General features: G+C 37.1%; 2 protein-coding genes across 2 annotated transcripts; both read left to right on the forward strand.

Moving 5' to 3' along the window:
* The first annotated feature begins 1,924 nt into the window (after window positions 1-1,924).
* On the forward strand, window positions 1,925-16,695 carry LOC131947505 (uncharacterized). The gene is made up of 3 exons (XM_059308723.1): window positions 1,925-1,977; window positions 2,835-3,674; window positions 15,461-16,695. Exons 2-3 carry the CDS (start codon window positions 2,882-2,884, stop codon window positions 16,693-16,695), a joined length of 2,028 nt encoding a protein of 675 aa, XP_059164706.1. The 5' UTR covers window positions 1,925-1,977; window positions 2,835-2,881.
* Window positions 7,384-8,503, forward strand: LOC131947524 (uncharacterized). Its single transcript, XM_059308766.1, has one exon. The coding sequence runs from the start codon at window positions 7,478-7,480 to the stop codon at window positions 8,132-8,134; it is 657 nt and encodes a 218-aa protein (XP_059164749.1). The 5' UTR covers window positions 7,384-7,477; the 3' UTR covers window positions 8,135-8,503.
* Window positions 16,696-25,956: the final 9,261 nt, after the last annotated feature.

Here is a 25,956-nt window from a genome sequence, read left to right on the forward strand (position 1 = left end):
AAAATGTGAAGCTAGACATCTGGTACATGAAAATGTGAAGCTAGACATCTATATATCAAAATGTGAAGCTAGACATCTGGTACATCAAAATGTGAAGCTAGACATCTATATATCAAATGTGAGGCTAGATACAACACCATATGTGTTTACTTAACGACTTATCAGCACGCGATAAAGCCAGTGGTCAGTTTTCTTGATACATTTTTGTAGATTTGTCGATTATCGATACTCTCGGATTTGATTTGCTGGTTATCGATACTTTCGGACTTGCTTTGCCCAGCTTATGCCGCCCACCATTACCCTTAATTCGACCAGTAAAAAAACAATATATATAAACCCCCATAAAACATATTTCTTATGCTTTAATTCTAGAATATTAATTATTCCTTTCAATCGGCCCTGCAAACGGTTTCAGTAATTTTACACGTGTAGTATCGCATACAATATGTCTCTGTTGTTACCGAGTAAACAATCTGTTAGAAAATCTATTATGTAGCATATACCATCTATAAACCAAGCTAAAAAGTATTAAGTAGGCCTACACCAAAAATATTTTTAAAATATTAATTGAGCTAACCTAAATAGTTAGACCGGAGTTGTAAAGCGGATACCTGGTGCTTAGCCACCACAAAAACCTGACAACGCCACCATTAAGAAATTCCCCCCCCCTCATATTCCCCCCCCCCCCCATTATGTTTGTATGGGATTAACCTGCAGGTTTAGTTAAATTTTTTGTTTTTCAAATTTGTCGTAATGTCTACATATGAGGGGAGGTAACAGGACCAAAGACAGATTTTACATTTTATTCTCCCCTGTGACCCTTAAATCTAGATTTTAGTTATGACTTACAAAAAAAACACATATTTTTCTCCACGGAAAACTGTTTTCTGAGAATCAGTTAATTTATGCGCAGTGTTTCACCAACATTTACTACACTTTGAGCGGCTATACACGAGCAATATCAAAAGCACGTGAAGTCGGCGTGTGAGTCGAATTTAGCCCATCGTTTATTATATATATATATATATATATATATATATATATATATATATATATATATATATATATATATATATATATATATATATATATATATATATATATATATACTGACTAGGCATACTGCCTAACTTCGCATAGGTATTCGAAAAAACCAAAGCCGAATATATAGCCCTATAAATAACCCCTATACTAATACTAACCTATTCTAAATGTAACACTATTTCTAATTAAAAGCGAACGTTTCAATTGAAGATTGTCATTCCACTTGTTTGCTTACTTTGTTTTCCTAACCGATGTGTACTATTTTAAGTGCAAAGGCGTGGATCGGGAGGAGTGGAAGGGGTTAGCTGTCCCAAAAATATCGAGTTCGAATACCGAACCGAGACCTGTAGGATGTACCTCAACCCATTCAGCCGTGACGGGTTTATATCGTTAGGGAAAGCAAAGGTGGCTGAGCATGGATCTTAACAGACTATATCTTATATGCCGAGGACAATATAGAAAGATGAGATCTACTTCACCTACCACGTGAATTGCAAGTTCTGAAATCCAACAAAAACATATTATAATTTAAATAACCACTTAGAAGAAAATTGTTTTCTGATGGGAAAGGCTGATTATTTTGTTTCTCTTTGCTAGTAACTGAATGAATTGGTCGGAAAATTGTTACTTAAATCACCAATGTTGAAAGATTTGTTTAATCACTCATCTAAATGATACATAACTAAATAAGTAAGTTTTACACCTCCCTGATAAATTATAACAAATCGTCCCCAACCAACTGCGCAATTATTTCGTCTGAATCGCATCCTGAAATCAATAATTTCCCGGAACTAAAGCCTGATGAAATGAAACAGCAAAGCCTGAAAAAGCCAGTATAGTTCGAAGTCGTGGCTACGAGCATCTCCCAATGTAGCACTGTTTTTAGTGTTTATATCTTATTGGATAACGCAACTTACATCTTGTTTACACGCGGTAAGCTACATTTTTTTAAACAAAATTTAAACACAAGCTAAAAATAGAATATGTCGATGTGGTCAATATTGTAAAGGCGCCAGCACGCCGCTGGTGTGCGGATGAGCGCGCCATGGCACGTTTAAACAAAACAGTAAACAGGTAACAAACACAACACTAACACCAAGGCTCGTCTATTGTAACAACGATTAGGTTAGGTTTGCCTGTCGTACCTACCGGGACATAGGCCGCTAACAACGTTTACGATCTTTAATAAGCAATTTACACTTCACAGAACAGAGAAACACAGTCTGTTGTAACTAGCACACACCTTGACACACCGTGATTCCTTTACACTAGGATGTCTCCTACTGGTGTTTAGTCTACCTACTAAAATTCAGTGGCGTCGACTAGATAACCTATTATCTAGCATAAATCTAGGGTGGGTTTAACAGGCTCCAACAGTGGAGTGAGGCCCCGACTCAAACACTTTCACCCATCCTCCTAAACTTGAACTGTCTACCTGAACAAACTGGGGGACAATATGACGACTGACATCTCATAGCAAGGGAAGTGAACAGTAGTGATAGCGAGGTTAACCAGTTCACATTAACCCAATCACACTTAGTCTATCTTTCTCTACAGAATGTTTTTAAGTGACTGGTATCTTATGAAAAACAATGTGAACAAAAAATCTCTGCAAGAAATTAAAACATTTTGACCACACATAAAAAACCACAACAAAATAATAAAACAAACAAACAAACAAACAAAAAAGAACTTTTGAATTTTTGAATATAATATATTTAAAAAAATAAAACTTTTAATATTTCTTGGTAAACAATACGCAAAGCTCACACTATTCTTATTGGTTTCAGGTCTTTTAACACCCACAAGTTGTCTCTGTTTTGTTAGCCACATCGCCATGAATGGGCTTATTCTACCCGGCACTGTGATAGCTGTAGACGTCTTCACCATAAAAGCACGGAGAGAAAACTTCGTCCATTTTTTGACTCATCTTCACGGCGACCACACCGTCGGGCTGACCTCCACGTGGAGTAAAACCATCTACTGTTCTGAAATCACCGCTCTACTCCTGGTCAACAAATTCCATCTTCCATCTCACCTGATATCAGTTCTCTACCTGAACCAGGAGACCACGGTCCAGCTTGGTCGCCATGGCAACATGACTGTCACAGCACTAGACGCTAACCACTGTCCAGGAGCTGTCATGTTTTACTTTCAGGGCAGCTTCGGCCGTATCTTGTACACAGGAGACTTCAGAGTCTCCGAACATCTTCTCCAAGACTGTGGCTATTTGTCTGGAAAGATAGACCGGCTCTATATTGACAATACGTTTTGCAATCCAAAGTGTAATTTCCCAAGCCGGGAAGAGAGCATGGATGAAATGGTTCGGATAATCAAAGAACACCCCAGTCATCATGTTTACATTGGTGTATATAACTTGGGGAAAGAAGACATGTTGGCCAAACTTTCTGATATTTTCTCAGAGCGGATACACGTTTTACCCGAGAGGTATAAAATCTGTGAGATACTTTTCCCCAGAGATTATCTGTCGCAAACTTTCACAACAAGCAACATGTCCCTGTGGTCTCGAATATTTGCAGTACCCAGATATCAAATCAATACTAAAATGATAAGAGAACGAAATACCTATTCGCCAACAATTGCAATAATTCCGACTGCCATTTTTACAGGTAAAATTGAAGAGTAACTTCTTTGAATACACAAATCTAATATATAAAGTTGAAAATTCTGTATGTATGTAATTATGTTTGTCGTGGATTAAAAAGGAAAATAAGAAAATACGATACTTCAATGGATTCAAAAGTTAGATAATTAAAGTATTCATGGTCTAAATGCATGGTTTAAAAAAATAATACTGAAAGTGTTGTGAAATAATTTCATTTTTCAAACTGATAGTAATTATTGTCGACATGTTCATTTAACAACATTTAAAAAAAATATCATCTTTTACAAAAATTCTAATTATGTCTGAAAATTATTTATATTTAGTCCTTTAGCACTTATTTCCCTTTGATCAATTAGGAAAACACAATTACTTCCCTTTAAAAGCATTAAATCGGGTGGAAAAGAATTTACTTTTTATTACTTTGGTTTGGTGTTGGGGAAAAAAAATTACATAATTAGCACAGATTAATCAAGTGCATATGGTAGGTATTTTTAATTCTGCATTTTATTTATTTCATACACTGAACGTAATGTTTACTAATTATTTTTTTAATCAAAGACATTTGACGTAAAAAAAGACATCTTTATTCGGGAACAGGAATTTGTGCTTTTTTGCGCTTCGTTTTTGTCTGTCTTTTTTTGCGCACGAAGGGGAATTCGTTTTGGTCGGTCGCACCAGAAAGCTCTTTTATAGAGACCTGCTCCAAACTACAAGAAGATATACACTTTTATATAATAACTAGGCATGCTGCCCAGCTTCGCTTAGGCTTTCGAAAACATTGAGAATTTGAATGCTTAATTAATTCGCCCGAAGGTCGGTCTACGACCTCAAGAGTTATGAAGAGGTTCCTCCGTGGACATTTTTTTTCGATTTATAGCTCATATAAGGTACCGGTCAGTCGAGGTCAGTTTTGACCCCCACATCGTAGACTTTTCGGCCAACCGGCCCCCGTGTTCTGTCGCACCAAGGCAAGATCATGCCAAATTTGAAGTGCCTGCGGCGCCGGGAAGTGCCCTATCGGACACCCGACAATCTAGAATCTAGATCTAGATCTAGATTCCTAAAAGAATTTTTTTTTTAAGTTTAGCCCGAGCATAATAAAAAAGAATACATTAACCAAGTTGACTTGCTGTGTCTCGAACCCGCACCACCTGCGTGGTTTAATGTACACTAACATCTCCGCTATTTAGGCACCTTATAAAATACGGAGAATGAAACACGTATTTTAAAATCTTAACTTACACGAATATGCCTATTCTTTCAAATTATTTTTTTATCCCAAATTAGCCAGTTCATAACAAAGATTTTGTATAAAATAAATAAGTCTTGAAATAGTTTAGTCCTAATATAGAAATTTATTTTTGGAATAGATTTTAGAGAAGTTAGAGTCTAAATCTAGATCTTAGCGTCTACGTCTAGATTATAGATCTAGTTATTGCGTAGATTTAGATTTAGTCTAGATCTAGAATCTCTAGATCTAGAATCCAAATAAATAAAATAAATTTTATGAGTTTAGGCCGGAAAAACTGTATTGTATACATTTCATAGTGTACGTAGATCTAAATCAAATTTGAATGAAATAGTTCATTTCTTTTTATTCAAAACACAGCAGATGACGTCATTAGTTAATGTATAAGCAATAGCGACGTCACAGTTTTATGCGTTCTTTTTCACATGTATTAATGCTTTTCCGGTTGCATAAATAATACTGTTTCTCTACATTCGAATACGCCTTTAATTTTTATTTTTCTTCTTTAAGTAAAATTGTGGTTATACATTTAAAACATCTAACATATTATTTTCAACAAAAGTCCGTAAAAAGTTCTCGATATATCGCTGCCGATTCTGACGTGATGTCCGGCGAAAATTTTTTGCGGACAGAGAAAGAGAGAGAGAGAGAGAAGAGCGCACATGGCCTTTTATAAATTAGGATAGCCATTAAGGTTTCTGTTGTGTTGTGTTTATGTTGTGTTTGTGTTGTGTTTAAGTTGTGTTTGTTTTGTGTTGTGTTTGTGTTGTGTTGTGTTGGTATTGTGATGGTGTTATGTTTGTGTTGTGTTTGTGCTGTGTTGTGTTGTGTTTATGTTGTGTTTGTGTTGTGTTTAAGTTGTGTTTGTTTTGTGTTGTGTTTGTGTTGTGTTGTGTTGGTGTTGTGTTGGTGTTGTGATGGTGTTATGTTTGTGTTGTGTTAGTGTTGTGCTGTGTTGTGTTGTGTTTGTGTTATGTTTGTGTTGTGTTTGTGTTGTGTTTGTGTTGTGTTTGTGTTGTGGTTGGGTTTGCGTTTGGAATTGGTTTGTTTTCGTTTGCTTTTTTTTTTTTTTTTCTTGGTATTTATGTTTGTGGTTGTGGTTGGGTTTGTTGTTAGGTTTTTGTTTTCGTTTGTGTTTGTATTTGTAATTGTGTTTGCGTTATGTTTGCGTTTTTTTTTTTTTTTGGTTGGTTGTGGTTAGGATGGGCAATGCCGGGTATATGATGATTACTAAACACACAGGTTATGGTCCTTAACAGATAGGTTTTTCACAGAGGCCAGAGCAGGGCCTGGCCCGGACGGCTAGTCTAATATATAAAGATCAATTCTGTATGAATGATGTATGTATGTAGCGGACAGCGGATTCCAAAGAAATATGAGAAAATAATAGAATTCATCGTCATGGTGATATACGTCTAAAGTTCTCATCGTCTTAATTCATAATTTAAAAAAATAATATTGAAGGTGTTGTAAAACTATTTTCATTTTTCAAACTTAGAGGGATAATTGTCGGCATGTCTATTAAACAAAATAAAAAAAAAAACTGTATCACCTTTCACAAAATTTCGAATTGTTTCTGAAAATTGTTTACTTCTAGTTCTTTAGCACTCCTTGCAATGTTGTAGGTATTTTAAATACTGCCTTTTAATTATTCTATACACTAAACGTGCTGTTTACTAATTAATTTTTAAAATCAATAACAGTTAGGAAGCCAGCCCCTAAATGTTCTCTATGTTTACTTCTTTCCATTGTCGGATAAGCTTGTGGTTTTATAATTGATGACTAAATTAAAATAGGCGCGTACACCGGCGCCCCGCCACTGTTAATTTGGCGCCCTGAGCTATCCTGTGAGCGTTGTGCTGCATAATTTCACTTTAAATAGTGCGATAGAATATGGATAAGAAAGGTTACTATAGTCTTTAAGTGAATCACATCCGGGCGTCCCCCCGGTTCCCTGACAGGGTGCTATTTGGCGCCACGGGCCTTCTCGTGTTCGCTATGGCGCCTAAGTTCGTTAAGTTGCGTGCAAAAGACTATGAATAAGTTGGGGTACTATAATCCTTTACTGAGCTGAAACAGGCGGTTCCGCCGGCGCCCCAGCATGGTGCGATTTGGCGCACCGGGCTAGACTGTGAGCACTTTGCGTTTATGTTTATGTTAATGTTTGAGTTTGGGTTGGGTTTGCATCTGTGGTTGGGTTTGTGTTTGCGATTGGATTTTGTTTGCTTTTTTTTGCGTTTGTGTTTTCTTTGTGTTTGTGTTTACGTTTGTCGTTGGGTTTGTGTTTGCGTTTGTTTTTGTGTTTTCGTTTGTGTCTGTATTTTTGCTATCGTTTGTGTTATGTTTGCGTTTTTTGTGTGTGTTTTGGTTTGGGTTGGTTGTGGTTAGGGTGGGCAATGACGGGTATATGCTGATTATTAAACACACATGTCATGGTCCTTTACAGATAGGTTTTTCACAGAGGCCAGTGCATGGCCTGGCCGGGACGGCTAGTAATTCTTATTTTGTAAAACTTAAGAAACAAAAATTGAAATAATCTTTTATTTTCAGGCTGTTCCATGCGCAATGCACACAAAAACCTAATCTACGTAGTCCCATACTCTGACCACTCCTCCTACCCAGAACTGATGAAGTTTGTTGCCATGCTAAGGCCTGTCGTGGTATATCCTATTGTTAACACACGTCGAGGTCCAAATGGGGAAGATTTTTCTGATAGGATTGATATGCAATGTTTTAACAAATTTCTCTCCCCCAAGCCTGTAAACAGTGTGGCCATCACAGGTTGGGACCCTAGCACGGTATGTGGTGTACAATACCCAGCTCCTAACAATGTTGTGACTTCTGGATTGTCACTAGACTACATTGTATGGAAAAATGCAAGACGTCGTCGTAAGTTAAGGTATCAAGAACTCGGAAGAAAAAGGAGAAAGAAAGGAATATATTATACTGACGAGATATTGTCAGATAATGCACGCAGCGACAATGGCCAAAGTATGCAACAGATGGCCCATATAATCAACACTGGTAGTGGCCAAAGTATGCAACAGATGGCCCATATAATCAACACTGGTAGTGGCCAAAGTATGCAACAGATGGCCCATATAATCAACACCGGTAGTGGCCAAAGTATGCAACAGATGGCCCATATAATCAACACTGGTAGTGGCCAAAGTATGCAACAGATGGCCTGTACAGACTACATTGTGATTGACTAAAGATTCATTTACCATGAGATGAAGTTTGTCTTTAGAATTTTTAGTAATAATTCAAAAGATGGCCCTCCGTCTGCTCAACGCTGCCGTCTTTACTAGCCCTGATACAATAAAAGTAATGGTAGTGATAAACAATCTAATTAATCTAATTTAATTGTACCCTACCTTGATTGAAAGATAAAACCCATTTTGCGGTTAGATGAAGAAGTAAGTGTTTTCCTATACGCACACCAGACTTACAGACAACCAGGAACAAAAGAACAACTAAGTAAGCAGTCTTTAACACTTACATTCGACCATATCATTTTATTATTTTTGATAATCGGAGCAATTAAGCGCAAGTGGGCGTCTTCATAATTTATGACAAGGCTATATATATATATATATATATATATATATATATATATATATATATATATATATATATATATATATATATATATATATATATATATATATAGTTTTTTTTTTTACACACGTACGTTTTTTTAAATATTTTTTTTTCAACTTATTGTTTAAAACACCGGCATTAACATATATGTCACGGCATTTTATAACATGTTATAACTTTACATAATAATAATAAAACATAATTTTATAAGCAAACTGCAATTTGTTGGTTGTTCATTAGCTTTATCACTTATAACTTTTAAAATAGGTGTATGCTAATGGTAGGCCTACATTTGAATGACTGATACGTGTGCATATGAGTGTCTGTACACGTGTGTCTGAATACGTGCAGGAGGTGACACCCATCCTTACTGTACTCGGCGACACTGGACCTAGTGACGCCACTGCCTTTAGGCATCTTTCTGTTGGTGTGGAAAAGCTTGAGCTGCGATCAGCTTGGGTGAGTTTGTGTTTCTGTGTATTTATTTAGTAGCTCTATGTAACTTCGTCGGTGTGTCTCTGCATGGTGTGTATCTGAGTAGGTGTGTATCTGTCTCCAACATATACTCAATTTACTCAACTTTAAGGTGTAACCACCGACTTCTCGACCTGGAGATAACCTCATGAGGTAAACAGACGTGATGTAGGTCACGTGTTGCTATACCAATGTCAACTCACACATCCAGTATATCAAAATGTGAAGCTAGACATCTAGTATATCAAAAAGTGTAGCTAGACATCTGGTATATCAAAATGTGAAGCTAGACGTCTGGTATATCAAAATGTGAAGCTAGACATCTAGTATATCAAAAAGTGTAGCTAGACATCTGGTATATCAAAAAGTGTAGCTAGACATCTAGTATATCAAAATGTGAAGCTAGACATCTAGTATATCAAAAAGTGTAGCTAGACATCTGGTATATCAAAAAGTGTAGCTAGACATCTAGTATATCAAAATGTGAAGCTAGACATCTAGTATATCAAAAAGTGTAGCTAGACATCTAGTATATCAAAAAGTGTAGCTAGACATCTAGTATATCAAAAAGTGTAGCTAGACATCTGGTATATCAAAATGTGAAGCTAGACATCTGGTATATCAATATGTGAAGCTAGACATCTAGTATATCAAAATGTGAAGCTAGACATCTGGTATATCAATATGTGAAGCTAGACATCTATATATAAAAAAAAGTGAAGCTAGACATCTGGTATATCAATATGTGAAGCTAGACATCTGGTATATCAAAATGTGAAGCTAGACATCTATATATCAAAATGTGAAGCTAGACATCTATATATCAAAATGTGAGGCTAGACATCTGGTATATCAATATGTGAAGCTAGACATCTATATATCAAAATGTGAAGCTAGACATCTGGTACATGAAAATGTGAAGCTAGACATCTGGTACATCAAAATGTGAAGCTAGACATCTATATATCAAAATGTGGGGTTAGATACAACACCAAATGTGTTTACTTAACGACTTATCAGCACGCGATAAAGCCAGTGGCCATTTTCTTGATACATTTTTGTTGATTTGTCGATTATCGATACTTTCGGGTGTGATTTGCTGGGTACTAATACTTTAAAATATAATTTGCCGTGTATCGATACTTTCGGACTTGCTTTGCCCAACTTATGCCGCCCACCATTACCCTGAATGCCAAAAATAAAATAAACCGGGAGTGATCTCCCCTAAACTTTCTCGAATATTTTTATATAAAATAACAGGGGATGGGAACTCGGGCTATAGACATGATTTTTAATCCACTTTAAATACTTAAAGTTTTAAAAATAGAATAAAATCTCGTAGACAAAAGAATTGCACTCCAAGTGAACGCTAAATAAAAAAGCGCATAATAGTGCGCAATATTATTAGTACTTTAAAAATTTACATTAGTTTTTTGAGAAATCGGAAGTAGCGTAAATTACTACTTCCGTTCAACGGAAATGACTCAAAATTTAACAGAAGGTAGAGAATTAGATCTTTTACTTACATGTGAAATTTTGTTTATCTATCTGAAATAGTACTCAAGTTATAGGCTTTTGAAAATTTCAAAGTAGGAAAAGTACCACTTCCGGTTATCAGAAATCGCTCAAAAGTTGATACGGATTTACGATTTTGATAAAATACTTATATATGAAATTTCATCAACCTAGCTGTAACGGTACTCAAGTTATCGTGTTTACACACGGACAGACAGACAGACACACAGACAGACACACAGACAGACACACAGACATACGGACAAGATTGCAAAATTATGTTTTTCCGTATCAGTGAGATGTAAAACGTCGAGATTTGTAAAAATCTCGATTTTTGTTTTTTGCACGATTACAATACTTTCTCTATACTTCGTATATACGAGAAAGTAAATATAAAAACAAATTTATTATGCTTTGATTCTAGAATATTAATGATTCCTTTCAATCGCCCTTGCAAACGGTTTCAGTAATTTTACACGTGTAGTATCGCAATATGTCTCTGCTGTTATCGAGTAAAGAATCAATTAGAAAAATCTATTATGTAGCATATACCATCTATAAACCAAGCTAAAAAGTATTAAGTAGGCCAAAAATATTTTTAAAATATTAATTGAGCTAACCAAAAACAGACCGAAGTTGTAAAGCGGACAACTGGTGCTCAGCCACCACAAAAAACCTGACAACGCCACCATAAAGATATCCCCTCATATTCCCCTCCCCCCCCCCCATTATGTTTGTATGGGATTAACCTGCAGGTTTAGTAAAATATTCGTTATTCAACTTTGTCTTAATGTCGTTGGTCTACATAAGAGGGGAGGTAACAGGGCCATTGACAGATTTTACATTTTATTCTCCCCTGTGACCCTCCAGTGTAGATTCTAGTTACGACTTACAAAGTAAACACATATTTTTCCCCACGGAAAACTGTTTTCTGAGAATCAGTTAAGTTATGCGCGGTGTTTGACCTACATTTACCACACTTTGAGCAGCTATACACGAGCATTATCAACAGCACGTGAGGTTGGCGTGTGAGTCGAATTTAGCCCATCGTTTATTGTATATATATAAATATATATATATATATATATATATATATATATATATATATATATATATATATATATATATATATATATATATATATATATATATATACTGACTAGGCATACTGCCTAACTTCGCATAGGTATTCGAAAAAACCAAAACCGAATATGTAGCCCTATAAATAACCCCTATACTAATACTAACCTATTCTTAATGTAACACTATTTCTAATTAAAAGCGAACGGTTCAATTTAAGATTGTCATCCCACTTGTTTGCTTACTTTGTTTTCCTAACCGATGTGTACTATTTTAAGAACAAAGGCGTGGATCGGGAGGAGGGGAAGGGGTTAGCTGTTCCAAAAATATCGAGTTCGAATACCGAACCGAGACCTGTAGGATGTACCTCAACCCATTCAGCCGTGACGGGTTTATATTGTTAGGGAAAGCAAGGGTGGCTGAGCATGGATCTTAACACACTAAATCTCATATGCCGAGGACAATATAAAAAGATGAGCTCTACTTCACCTACCACGTGAATTGCCAGTTTTGAAATCCAATAAAAACATATTATAATTTAAATAACAACTTAGAAGAAAAAATTATTTTCTGCTGGGAAAGGCTGCTTATTTTGTTTCTCGTTGCTAATAACTTATGAATTGGTCGGAAAATTGTTACTTAAATCACCGATGTTGAAAGATTTGTTTAATCACTCATCTAAATGATACATAACTAAATAAGTAAGTTTTACACCTCCCTGATAAATTATAACAAATCGTCCCCAAACCAACTGCGCAATTATTTCGTCTGAATCACACGCATCCTGAAATCAATAATTTCCCGGAACTAAAGCCTGATGAAATGAAACAGCTCAACTAGAAAAAGCCACTATAGTTCGAAGTCGTGGCTACAAGCATCTCCCAATGTAGCACTGTTTTAGGCTGTTTATATCTTATTGGATAACGCAACTTACATCTTGTTTACACGCGGTAAGCTACATTTTTACTTTCTCGTATATACGTAGTATAGAGAAAGTATTGTAATCGTGCAAAAAAAAAAAATCGAGATTTTTACAAATCTCGACGTTTTACACCTCACTGATACGGAAAAACATAATTTTGCAATCTTGTCCGTATGTCTGTGTGTGTGTGTGTCTGTCTGTCTGTCTGTCTGTCCGTGTGTAAACACGATAACTTGAGTACCGTTACAGCTAGGTTGATGAAATTTCATATATAAGTATTTTATCAAAATCGTAGATCCGTATCAACTTTTGAGCGATTTCCGATAACCGGAAGTGGTACTTTTCCTACTTTGAATTTTTCAAAAGCCTATAACTTGAGTACTATTTCAGATAGATAAATGAAATTTCACATGTAAGTAAAAGATCTAATTCTCTACCTTCTGTTAAATTTTGAGTAATTTCCGTTGACTGGAAGTAGTAATTTACGCTACTTCCGATTTCTCAAAAAACTAATGTAAATTTTTAAAGTACTAATAATATTGCGCACTATTATACGCGTTTTTATTCGGCGTTTGCTTGGTGCGCAATGTTTTTTTTATGAGATTCTATTCTATTTTTAAAAGTTTAAGTATTTAAAATGGATTAAAAATCACAACTATATCCCCAGTTACCACCCCCTGTTGTTTTATATAAGAATATTCGAGAAAGTTTAGGGGAGATCACTACCGGTTTATTTTAAACAAAATTTAAACACAAGCTAAAAATAGAATATGTCGATGTGGTCAATGTTGTGAAGGCGCCAGCACGCAAGTGGTGTGCGGATGAGCGCGCCATGGGATGTTTAAACACAACAGTAAACAGGTTACAAACACAACACTAACACCAAGGCTTGTCTATTGTATGAACGATTACTATCTTTAATAAACAATCTACACTTCACAGAACAGAGAAACACAGTCTGTTGTAACTAGCACACCTTGACACACTAGCACCGTGGTTCCCTTACACTAGGATGTCTTCTACTGATGAGGAGCCCCCCCCCCCCCTACTCCCCTCGATCCTTATTGTTATTGACAGGGATAAGAAACGTGTTTTTATAATTTTTGCCTTCATATCGACAGTAGAAAAACCTAAACCTGAAACAAATTTATTATTTTAAGAATCAATGTTATAAAGTATACAACAACATAATACTTGGACATATTTTTTTGTTCATTTAAAGCTACATTTCTTTTTAAATCAACCCAACATTCTCACCTTGAAATTTCACTTTTAGTAATAAAAATTTTAATTGGCTATATTATTGGTCCGTGGATTTCATGTCAGCAGAAAATAAGAAAAAACTTTAATAAAAATTTCTACCTTTTTAAAATAAAATGAAATGTGCTCATTTAGTAATCTGGTATCATCAAAGCGAAAAATTTCAGCCCTAAAAATATTAGAATCTTTAGTTTTTGAAACAACAATATTTAAAAAAGATGTGCTTGGGTTGTTTGAAGAAATCTGTTTAGCCTACCTACTAAAATTCAGTGGCGTCGACTAGATAACCTATTGTCCAGCACAAATCTAGGGTGGGTTTAACAGGCTACAATAGTGGAGTGAGGCCCCGACTCAAACACTTTCACCCATCCTCCTAAACTTGAACTGATTACCTGAACAAACTGGGGGACAACATGAGAACTGATATCTCATAGCAAGGGGAGTGAACAGTAGTGATAGCGAGGTTAACCAGTTCACATTAACCCAATCACACTTAGTCTACCTTTCTCTACAGAATGTTTTAAGTGACTGGTATCTTATGAAAAACAATGTGAACAAAAAATCTCTGCAAGAAATTAAAACATTTTGACCACACATAAAAAAATCACAACCAAATAATAAAAAAAAAAAAAAAACAATCAAACAAAAAAGAACTTTTGAATTTTTGAATATACGATATTTAAAAAAATATGTTTTTAAATATTTCTTGGTAAACAATAAGCAAAGCTCACACTATTCTTATTGGTTTCAGGTCTTTTAAAACCCACAAGTAGACTCTGTTTTGTTAGCCACATCGCCATGAATGGGCTTATTCTACCCGGCACTGTGATAGCTGTAGACGTCTTCACCATAAAAGCAAGGAGAGAAAACTTCGTCCATTTTTTGACTCATCTTCACGGCGACCATACAGTCGGGCTGACATCGACTTGGAGTAAAACCATCTACTGCTCTGAAATCACCGCTCTGCTCCTGGTCAACAAATTCCAGCTTCCATCCCACCTGATATCAGTTCTCTACCTGAACCAGGAGACCACGGTCCAGCTTGGTCGCCATGGCAACATGACTGTTACAGCACTAGACGCTAACCACTGTCCAGGAGCTGTCATGTTTTACTTCCAGGGCAGCTTCGGCCGTATCTTGTACACAGGAGACTTCAGAGTCTCCGAACATCTTCTCCAAGACTGTGGCTATTTGTCTGGAAAGATAGACCGGCTCTATATTGACAACACGTTTTGCAATCCAAAGTGTAATTTCCCAAGCCGGGAAGAGAGCATGAATGAAATGGTTCGGATAATCAAAGACCACCCCAATCATGATGTTTACATTGGTGTGTATAACTTGGGGAAAGAAGACATGTTGGCCAAACTTTCTGATATTTTCTCGGAGCGGATCAACGTTTTACCCCAGAGGTATAAAATCTGTGAGATACTTTTCCCCAGAGATTATCTTTGGGAAACTTTCACAACAAGCAACATGTCCCTTTGGTCTCGAATATTTGCAGTACCCAGATATCAAATCAATACTAAAATGATAAGAGAACGAAATACCTATTCGCCAACAATTGCAATAATTCCAACTGCTATTTTTACAGGTAAAATTAAACAATAACTTCTTCTTTGAATACACAAAAAAATTCTTGTTTTGTAAAATTTAAAAAACGAAAATTAAAATAATCTTTTAATTTCAGGTTGTTCCAAGCCCTATGCACACAAAAACCTAATCTACGTAGTCCCATACTCTGACCACTCCTCCTACCCAGAACTGATGAAGTTTGTTGCCATGCTAAGGCCTGTCGTGGTATATCCCATTGTTAACACAAGTGGAGGTCCAAGCGGTGAAGATTTTTCTGATAGGATTGATATGCAATGTTTTACCAAATTTCTCTCCCCCAAGCCTGTAAACAGTGTAGCCATCACAGGTTGGGACCCTAGCATGGCGTGTGGTGTAACATACCAAGCACCTAACAATGTTGTCACCGCTAGAATGTCAGTAAACTACATTGTAAGGAGAAACGCAAGGCTTCGTTGTAAGTTAAGGTATCAAGAACTCGAAAGAAAAAGGAGAAAGAAAGGAATATATTATACTGACGAAATGTCAGATGATGAAAGCAGTGACAGTGGCCAAAGTATGCAGCAGATGGCCCCTAGTGACCACCCTAGTTGTGGCCAAAGTATGCAACAGATGGACCCTAGTGACCACCCTAGTTGTGGCCAAAGTATGCAGCAGATGGCCCCTAGTGACCACCCTAGTTGTGGCCAAAGTATGCAACAGATGGCCCCTAGTGACCACACTAGTTGTGGCCAAAGTATGCAGCAGATGGCCCCTAGTGACCACACTAGTTATGGCCAAAGTATGCAGCAGATGGCCCCTAGTGACCACACTAGTTATGGCCAAAGTATGCAGCAGATGGCCCCTAGTGACCACACTAGTTATGGCCAAAGTATTCAGCAGATGGCCCCTAGTGACCACCCTAGTTGTGGCCAAAGTATGCAACAGATGGCACCTAGTGACCACCCTAGTTGTGGCCAAAGTATGCAACAGATGGACCCTAGTGACCACCCTAGTTGTGGCCAAAGTATGCAACAGATGGCCCCTAGTGACCACCCTAGTTATGGCCAAAGTATGCAGCAGATGGCCCCTACTGACCACCCTAGTTGTGGCCAAAGTATGCAGCAGATGGACCCTAGTGACCACCCTAGTTGTGGTCAAAGTATGCAGCAGATGGCCCCTAGTGAGCACACTGGCCAAATTATGCAGCAGTTGGACCCTAGTGACCACACTAGTTGTAGCCAAAGTATTCAGCAGATAGCCCCTAGTGACCACACTGGCCAAATTATGGAGCAGATGGCCCTTATAATCCATACCAATGTTGGCCAAAATATTCAACAGATGGCCTGTACAGATTACATTGTGATTGACTAAAGATTCATACACCATGAGATGAAGTTTGTCTTGAAAATTATAGGGGCAATTCAGCGCCAGTAGGCGCTTTTATAATTTATGACAACGCTATACATTTAAGGCATTTTTACTTTCTCGTATATACGAAGTATAGAGAAAGCATTGTAATCGTGCACAAAAATCACTTGAAATTTTAACAATTTTCACCGTATTACCCCTCAGTCCTTCATCACATCCGAAGTATAGAGGACTTATTTTAATCGGGCAAATATTATCAATCCAGATTTATCCAAATGAAGAGGTTTTGTGGGTAATCCAGTCTGAAAAACGCGGCCTTGCAATTCTGTCCGTATGTCTGTGTGTCTGTCTGTGTGTGTGTGTGTGTCTGTCTGTGTGTAAACACGATCACTTGAGTACTGTTACAGCTAGGTTGATGAAATTTCATATATGAGTATTTTATCAAAATCGTAGATCCGTATCAACTTTTGAGCGATTTCCGATAACCGGAAGTGGTACTTTTTCTACTTTGAAATTTTCAAAAGCCTATAACTTGAGTACTATTTCAGATAGATAAACGAAATTTCACATGTAAGTAAAAGATCTAATTCTCTACCTTCTGTTAAATTTTGAGTAATTTCCGTTGACAGAAAGTAGTAATTTACGTTACTTCCGATTTCTCAAAAAACAAATGTAAATTTTTAAAGTACTAATAATATTGCGCACTATTATGCACTTTTTTATTTAGCGTTCACTTGGTGTGCAATTCTTTTGTCTACGAGATTTTATTCAATTTTTAAAACTTTAAGTATTTAAAATGGATTAAAAATCATGACTATAGCCCGAGTTCCCATCCCCTGTTGTTTTATATAAGAATATTCGAGAAAGTTTAGGGGAGATCACTCCCGGTTTATTTTTACACACAGCACGTAATTTTAGAAGAGTATTTTTAAAAAAATATTATTACGTAAAACACTGGCATTAACATATTTATCATGGCATTTTGTAACATATTATAACTTTATATAATAATAATACATAATTTTATAATCAAACTGCAATTTGTTGGTTGTTCATTAGCTTTATCAATTAAAACATTTTTAAAAAGGTGAATGCTAATGGTACATATTTTGAATGACTGATACGTGTGTATACGTGTGTCTGTATGTATCTGCGTGCAGGGGGTGACACCCTCACTTACTGTACTGGGTGATACTGGACCTAGTGACGCCACTGCCTGTAGGCATCTTAATTTTTGTGTGCAGTTTGATAAGTATGAGCTGCAGTGAGTTTGGGTGCATTTGTATATCTGTGTGTTTATTTACTAGTTGTATGTAACTGCGTCGGTGTCTCTGCTTGGTGTGTATTTTTATGCATGTATCTGTGTAGGTGTGTATTAGTACCTGTATCTATCATATACTCAAGTTACTCTACATCAAAGTGTAACCACCGACTGCTTTGACCTGGAGATGACCTCATGAGGTAAGCAGACGTGATGCAGGTCACGTAATGTCATAGCAAAGTCAACTCATACATCTGGTATATCAAAATGTGAAGCTAGACATCTATATATCAAAATGTGAAGCTAGACATCTATATATCAAAATGTGAAGCTTGACATCTATATATCAAAATGTGAAGCTAAGCATCTATATATCAAAATGTGAAGCTAGACATCTATATATCACAATGTAAAGCTAGACATCTATATATCACAATGAGAAGCTAGACATCTATGTATCACAATGTGAAGCTAGACATCTATATATAAAAATGTGAAGCTAGACATCTATATATAAAAATGTGAGGTTAGATACAACACCATATGCGTTTACTTAACGACTTATCAGCACGCGATAAAGCCAGTGGCCAGTTTTCTTGTTACATTTTTGTTGATTTGTCGATTATCGATACTCTCGGATGTGATTTGCAGGTTATCGATACATTTTGGACTTGCTTTGCCCAGCTTATGCCGCCCACCATTACCCTTAATTCAACCAGTAAAACAAAAAAAATATAAACCCCCATAAAGCATATTTCTTATGCTTTAAATCTAGAATATTAATTATTCCATTCAATCGGCCCTACAAACGGTTTCAGTAATTTTACACGTGTAGTATCGCATACAATATGTCTCTGCTGTTATCGAGTAAATCAGTTAGAAATTCGATTATGTAGCATGTACCATCTATAAACCAAGCTAAAAAGTATTAAGTAGGCCAAAAATATTTTAAAAATATGAATTGAGCTAACCAAAAACAGACCGGAGTTGTAAAGTGGATACCTGGTGCTCAGCCACCACAAAAACCTGACAACGCCACCATAAAGATATCCCCTCATATTCACACCCCCCCCCTTATGTTTGTATGGGATTAACCTGCAGGTTTAGTTAAATATTTTGTTTTTCAAATCTGTCGTAACGTCGTTGGTCTACATAAGAGGGGAGTAACAGGACCATTGACAGATTTTACATAATATTCTCCCATGTAACCCTTAAGTTAAATCTAGATTCTAGTTCCGACTTACAAAACAAATATTTTTCCCCACGGAAAACTGTTTTCTGAGAATCAGTTAATTGATGCGCTGTGTTTGACCTACATTTACCTTACAGTAGTGAGCGGCTATATGTGAGCATTATCAACAGCACGTGAGGGAGACGTGTGAGTAAAATTTGGACGATCGATATCTGTATATATATATATATATATATATATATATATATATATATATATATATATATGTTAGGGGTTCGTCGAGAAATAGATATCTTATCTCTTACTTCTGACACCAAATGTTAGGGGGGTTTAAACCGAAGAGGTGTTCTTATTCACTCATCCGTGCACCTTTGTGTGGTGGCAAAGGGGTCTAATAAGACCTGAGCAAAACTAATTAACATCTATACAACACCAATATTAAACTAAAAATAAAACATAGTAAACACACATAATATGCATTTATTTATCTTTGTTTGACGTCACAAAGATTTATATCTTAAAAGCAAAGACACAATACAAATAAGACCTGGCCAGTCTTTCTTATTCAAGAAAACATCACTTGAATTTCTAATACAAGTCAAAAAGACAAAAATAATCAAACTTACATTTCAATGCAGAATTAGTCACCGTGGTAACTGACATTAATTCATAGAAAACACATATATAAGTGTGAATAGCAAATCTACATTTACACAACTCAGAATTCACACATGTCATATCCTCTAGTCCTAACTTAAATACTTGCACTGCTTATGTAATCTCAGAATCACACTTGTCAAAGTTATTCTTTCTAGTCCTAATTTCACTGGTACTGCTATGTAATCTCAAAATCAAAAACGTAAAAGACATCGTCTCTAGTTCTAACTTTACTACTTGCACTGTTATGTAATCCCAGAATCACACGGGTAAATGTTATCATCACTAATTCTGATTCCACTAATCAAACACGGTTAAAGTTCATCTATGAATACTCATCAGTACTCACAACAATCTAGCTCGACACTAAAGCGGCAGGAAGTTTTCCAGCCACTGGAATACAACATTGGGCCACAAAGATAATGGCCACTGGACGAAGAACATATTTACACGGCAGGAAGATTTCCAGCCACTGGAATAGAACATTTGGCCACTGGTACAAACATCGGGCCACAAAGATAATGGCCACTGGAACGAAGAACATATCTACACGGCAGACGTTTGGCCACTGGTACAACATAGGCCACATGTATAAACATAGGTCACATATGTAAATATCTGGAACGAAACACATATGTACAGCAACAAAACATCGGCTGGGCCAATAATCCAGCCTTAGTGGCCAGCCATAAGGCTGCCACCATCCGAGGCCTAGACCATCGTGTCTAGCCTATGTGTCTGTCAGAGAAAGAGACCTCAACATAGTTGCCCTTCCTCATATATAGGTTAGTCTCACCCCCCTTATCATCTCCCTAGAGCTATAGAACCCGAGTTGGGCTCCGTCCCATCTCTCGACGTTCGAGATAACACCGGTCACTATGCACCCATGCGTTGAACACCCGATAACTGACCGCTATAGATCTTCCCGTAGTCTCAGGGCTAACTATCGTGTCATACACCGCTCGAGCTAACGTATGGCCACACGGCACTCCCGCCGCGTTTCACACCTAACAACTGACCACAACAGAGATCATGAGTAATGATTCTACCGGGACGTCCAGCGGCATGCCCGGACTCAACTTTAGACATAAATCACCTCGGGTGTCTTCCCATCATTACGTGCCACTCATGCACCTGCATAGAGCTCGTAGCCCTTAACGATCAGAGTGAGCCGATAACATTTTAATTAAAATTTAGATTTCCCTGGCCTGCTCATCCCCAATATCTTAGATTAACCCCTTGGGTTTCCGTAACTAGTCCTAGTCACCTTAGCCCCTTTAATAAGCACCCAAGTTACCATTTTACTTAAAAATAAACAATATAGTACCAGCCAACATGCTTACTTAAGAATCAACAATTTGGTACCAGCCAACATGCTTCCCCCGCAAAAATGATTGCGTCCCCGCAATCAACTTAACAAGGACAACTAATTGAGATAAACATTCTACTTTACTGTTCACCTACTGACACAACACACACCTCTAATTTACAGTAAAGGCCACTGAAGGCAAAAACATTAATGAGCATACTGAAATGTCTCAAAAATGAACATCTACTGAAACCAGGCATAAACACATACTTATCTTTAAAGGGTAGTTAACCAAAATGGACAAATCACGCCTTTAGGCTACAAATAAATGGCCATCAATAAAGATAAATACCAGTCAGTCACACATAATTTTATACCACAAGGCCTGATAATGTACGTCCAGTACCAATATCAGCCAAGTCTTCCCAGTCATAAAATTACGTAACAGCATGTTTCATCTACAATAATTACTATTCAACGAATACCATAGTTGCCAGTAATACGTTCAACACCATTAAAACTTACAAAGGTTGCATGTCAACTGGCTACCCAAATTCTTATAAAAAATGGTCTAAAAATAATTCCGTAAGTGCTAATAAAATGTGTTACATTAGCACAATGTGTTCATCAGGAACACACAAAAATTAACAGTCATCACACAAAAATTATTACAGTAAATTAAACGTATTCTACACGTTCCAAAAGTTAACACTGCAAATAAAAAAGGCAATAATATAAAAAATTATGCTGAGGTAAACCATTATATACTCAACATATTTAAAAACCAATTTAAAAATTTTTAATTTAGTTTGCTCAAGCACGGATCCCACTCGTTGCTACCAAATGTTAGGGGTTCGTCGAGAAATAGATATCTTATCTCTTACTTCTGACACCAAATGTTAGGGGGGTTTAAACCGAAGAGGTGTTCTTATTCACTCATCCGTGCACCTTTGTGTGGTGGCAAAGGGGTCTAATAAGACCTGAGCAAAACTAATTAACATCTATACAACACCAATATTAAACTAAAAATAAAACATAGTAAACACACATAATATGCATTTATTTATCTTTGTTTGACGTCACAAAGATTTATATCTTAAAAGCAAAGACACAATACAAATAAGACCTGGCCAGTCTTTCTTATTCAAGAAAACATCACTTGAATTTCTAATACAAGTCAAAAAGACAAAAATAATCAAACTTACATTTCAATGCAGAATTAGTCACCGTGGTAACTGACATTAATTCATAGAAAACACATATATAAGTGTGAATAGCAAATCTACATTTACACAACTCAGAATTCACACATGTCATATCCTCTAGTCCTAACTTAAATACTTGCACTGCTTATGTAATCTCAGAATCACACTTGTCAAAGTTATTCTTTCTAGTCCTAATTTCACTTGTACTGCTATGTAATCTCAAAATCAAAAACGTAAAAGACATCGTCTCTAGTTCTAACTTTACTACTTGCACTGTTATGTAATCCCAGAATCACACGGGTAAATGTTATCATCACTAATTCTGATTCCACTAATCAAACACGGTTAAAGTTCATCTATGAATACTCATCAGTACTCACAACAATCTAGCTCGACACTAAAGCGGCAGGAAGTTTTCCAGCCACTGGAATACAACATTGGGCCACAAAGATAATGGCCACTGGACGAAGAACATATTTACACGGCAGGAAGATTTCCAGCCACTGGAATAGAACATTTGGCCACTGGTACAAACATCGGGCCACAAAGATAATGGCCACTGGAACGAAGAACATATCTACACGGCAGACGTTTGGCCACTGGTACAACATAGGCCACATGTATGAACATAGGTCACATATGTAAATATCTGGAACGAAACACATATGTACAGCAACAAAACATCGGCTGGGCCAATAATCCAGCCTTAGTGGCCAGCCATAAGGCTGCCACCATCCGAGGCCTAGACCATCGTGTCTAGCCTATGTGTCTGTCAGAGAAAGAGACCTCAACATAGTTGCCCTTCCTCATATATAGGTTAGTCTCACCCCCCTTATCATCTCCCTAGAGCTATAGAACCCGAGTTGGGCTCCGTCCCATCTCTCGACGTTCGAGATAACACCGGTCACTATGCACCCATGCGTTGAACACCCGATAACTGACCGCTATAGATCTTCCCGTAGTCTCAGGGCTAACTATCGTGTCATACACCGCTCGAGCTAACGTATGGCCACACGGCACTCCCGCCGCGTTTCACACCTAACAACTGACCACAACAGAGATCATGAGTAATGATTCTACCGGGACGTCCAGCGGCATGCCCGGACTCAACTTTAGACATAAATCACCTCGGGTGTCTTCCCATCATTACGTGCCACTCATGCACCTGCATAGAGCTCGTAGCCCTTAACGATCAGAGTGAGCCGATAACATTTTAATTAAAATTTAGATTTCCCTGGCCTGCTCATCCCCAATATCTTAGATTAACCCCTTGGGTTTCCGTAACTAGTCCTAGTCACCTTAGCCCCTTTAATAAGCACCCAAGTTACCATTTTACTTAAAAATAAACAATATAGTACCAGCCAACATGCTTACTTAAGAATCAACAATTTGGTACCAGCCAACATGCTTCCCCCGCAAAAATGATTGCGTCCCCGCAATCAACTTAACAAGGACAACTAATTGAGATAAACATTCTACTTTACTGTTCACCTACTGACACAACACACACCTCTAATTTACAGTAAAGGCCACTGAAGGCAAAAACATTAATGAGCATACTGAAATGTCTCAAAAATGAACATCTACTGAAACCAGGTATAAACACATACTTATCTTTAAAGGGTAGTTAACCAAAATGGACAAATCACGCCTTTAGGCTACAAATAAATGGCCATCAATAAAGATAAATACCAGTCAGTCACACATAATTTTATACCACAAGGCCTGATAATGTACGTCCAGTACCAATATCAGCCAAGTCTTCCCAGTCATAAAATTACGTAACAGCATGTTTCATCTACAATAATTACTATTCAACGAATACCATAGTTGCCAGTAATACGTTCAACACCATTAAAACTTACAAAGGTTGCATGTCAACTGGCTACCCAAATTCTTATAAAAAATGGTCTAAAAATAATTCCGTAAGTGCTAATAAAATGTGTTACATTAGCACAATGTGTTCATCAGGAACACACAAAAATTAACAGTCATCACACAAAAATTATTACAGTAAATTAAACGTATTCTACACGTTCCAAAAGTTAACACTGCAAATAAAAAAGGCAATAATATAAAAAATTATGCTGAGGTAAACCATTATATACTCAACATATTTAAAAACCAATTTAAAATTTTTTAATTTAGTTTGCTCAAGCACGGATCCCACTCGTTGCTACCAAATGTTAGGGGTTCGTCGAGAAATAGATATCTTATCTCTTACTTCTGACACCAAATGTTAGGGGGGTTTAAACCGAAGAGGTGTTCTTATTCACTCATCCGTGCACCTTTGTGTGGTGGCAAAGGGGTCTAATAAGACCTGAGCAAAACTAATTAACATCTATACAACACCAATATTAAACTAAAAATAAAACATAGTAAACACACATAATATGCATTTATTTATCTTTGTTTGACGTCACAAAGATTTATATCTTAAAAGCAAAGACACAATACAAATAAGACCTGGCCAGTCTTTCTTATTCAAGAAAACATCACTTGAATTTCTAATACAAGTCAAAAAGACAAAAATAATCAAACTTACATTTCAATGCAGAATTAGTCACCGTGGTAACTGACATTAATTCATAGAAAACACATATATAAGTGTGAATAGCAAATCTACATTTACACAACTCAGAATTCACACATGTCATATCCTCTAGTCCTAACTTAAATACTTGCACTGCTTATGTAATCTCAGAATCACACTTGTCAAAGTTATTCTTTCTAGTCCTAATTTCACTTGTACTGCTATGTAATCTCAAAATCAAAAACGTAAAAGACATCGTCTCTAGTTCTAACTTTACTACTTGCACTGTTATGTAATCCCAGAATCACACGGGTAAATGTTATCATCACTAATTCTGATTCCACTAATCAAACACGGTTAAAGTTCATCTATGAATACTCATCAGTACTCACAACAATCTAGCTCGACACTAAAGCGGCAGGAAGTTTTCCAGCCACTGGAATACAACATTGGGCCACAAAGATAATGGCCACTGGACGAAGAACATATTTACACGGCAGGAAGATTTCCAGCCACTGGAATAGAACATTTGGCCACTGGTACAAACATCGGGCCACAAAGATAATGGCCACTGGAACGAAGAACATATCTACACGGCAGACGTTTGGCCACTGGTACAACATAGGCCACATGTATAAACATAGGTCACATATGTAAATATCTGGAACGAAACACATATGTACAGCAACAAAACATCGGCTGGGCCAATAATCCAGCCTTAGTGGCCAGCCATAAGGCTGCCACCATCCGAGGCCTAGACCATCGTGTCTAGCCTATGTGTCTGTCAGAGAAAGAGACCTCAACATAGTTGCCCTTCCTCATATATAGGTTAGTCTCACCCCCCTTATCATCTCCCTAGAGCTATAGAACCCGAGTTGGGCTCCGTCCCATCTCTCGACGTTCGAGATAACACCGGTCACTATGCACCCATGCGTTGAACACCCGATAACTGACCGCTATAGATCTTCCCGTAGTCTCAGGGCTAACTATCGTGTCATACACCGCTCGAGCTAACGTATGGCCACACGGCACTCCCGCCGCGTTTCACACCTAACAACTGACCACAACAGAGATCATGAGTAATGATTCTACCGGGACGTCCAGCGG

Source organism: Physella acuta, unplaced genomic scaffold (genome assembly GCF_028476545.2).
Source record: "Physella acuta isolate Inbredline_101_S28 unplaced genomic scaffold, ASM2847654v3 ptg000596l, whole genome shotgun sequence".
Lineage (NCBI taxonomy): Eukaryota > Metazoa > Mollusca > Gastropoda > Physidae > Physella > Physella acuta.

Excerpts from the sequence above, each read along its gene's own strand:
- LOC131947505 (XM_059308723.1), top strand. The coding sequence starts at position 2,882 with ATGAATGGGCTTATTCTACCCGGCACTGTGATAGCTGTAGACGTCTTC. Across the intron at positions 3,675-15,460 it reads TCCGACTGCCATTTTTACAG|GTTGTTCCAAGCCCTATGCA; the intron begins GTAAAATTGAAG and ends TTTTAATTTCAG.
- LOC131947524 (XM_059308766.1), top strand. The coding sequence starts at position 7,478 with ATGCGCAATGCACACAAAAACCTAATCTACGTAGTCCCATACTCTGAC.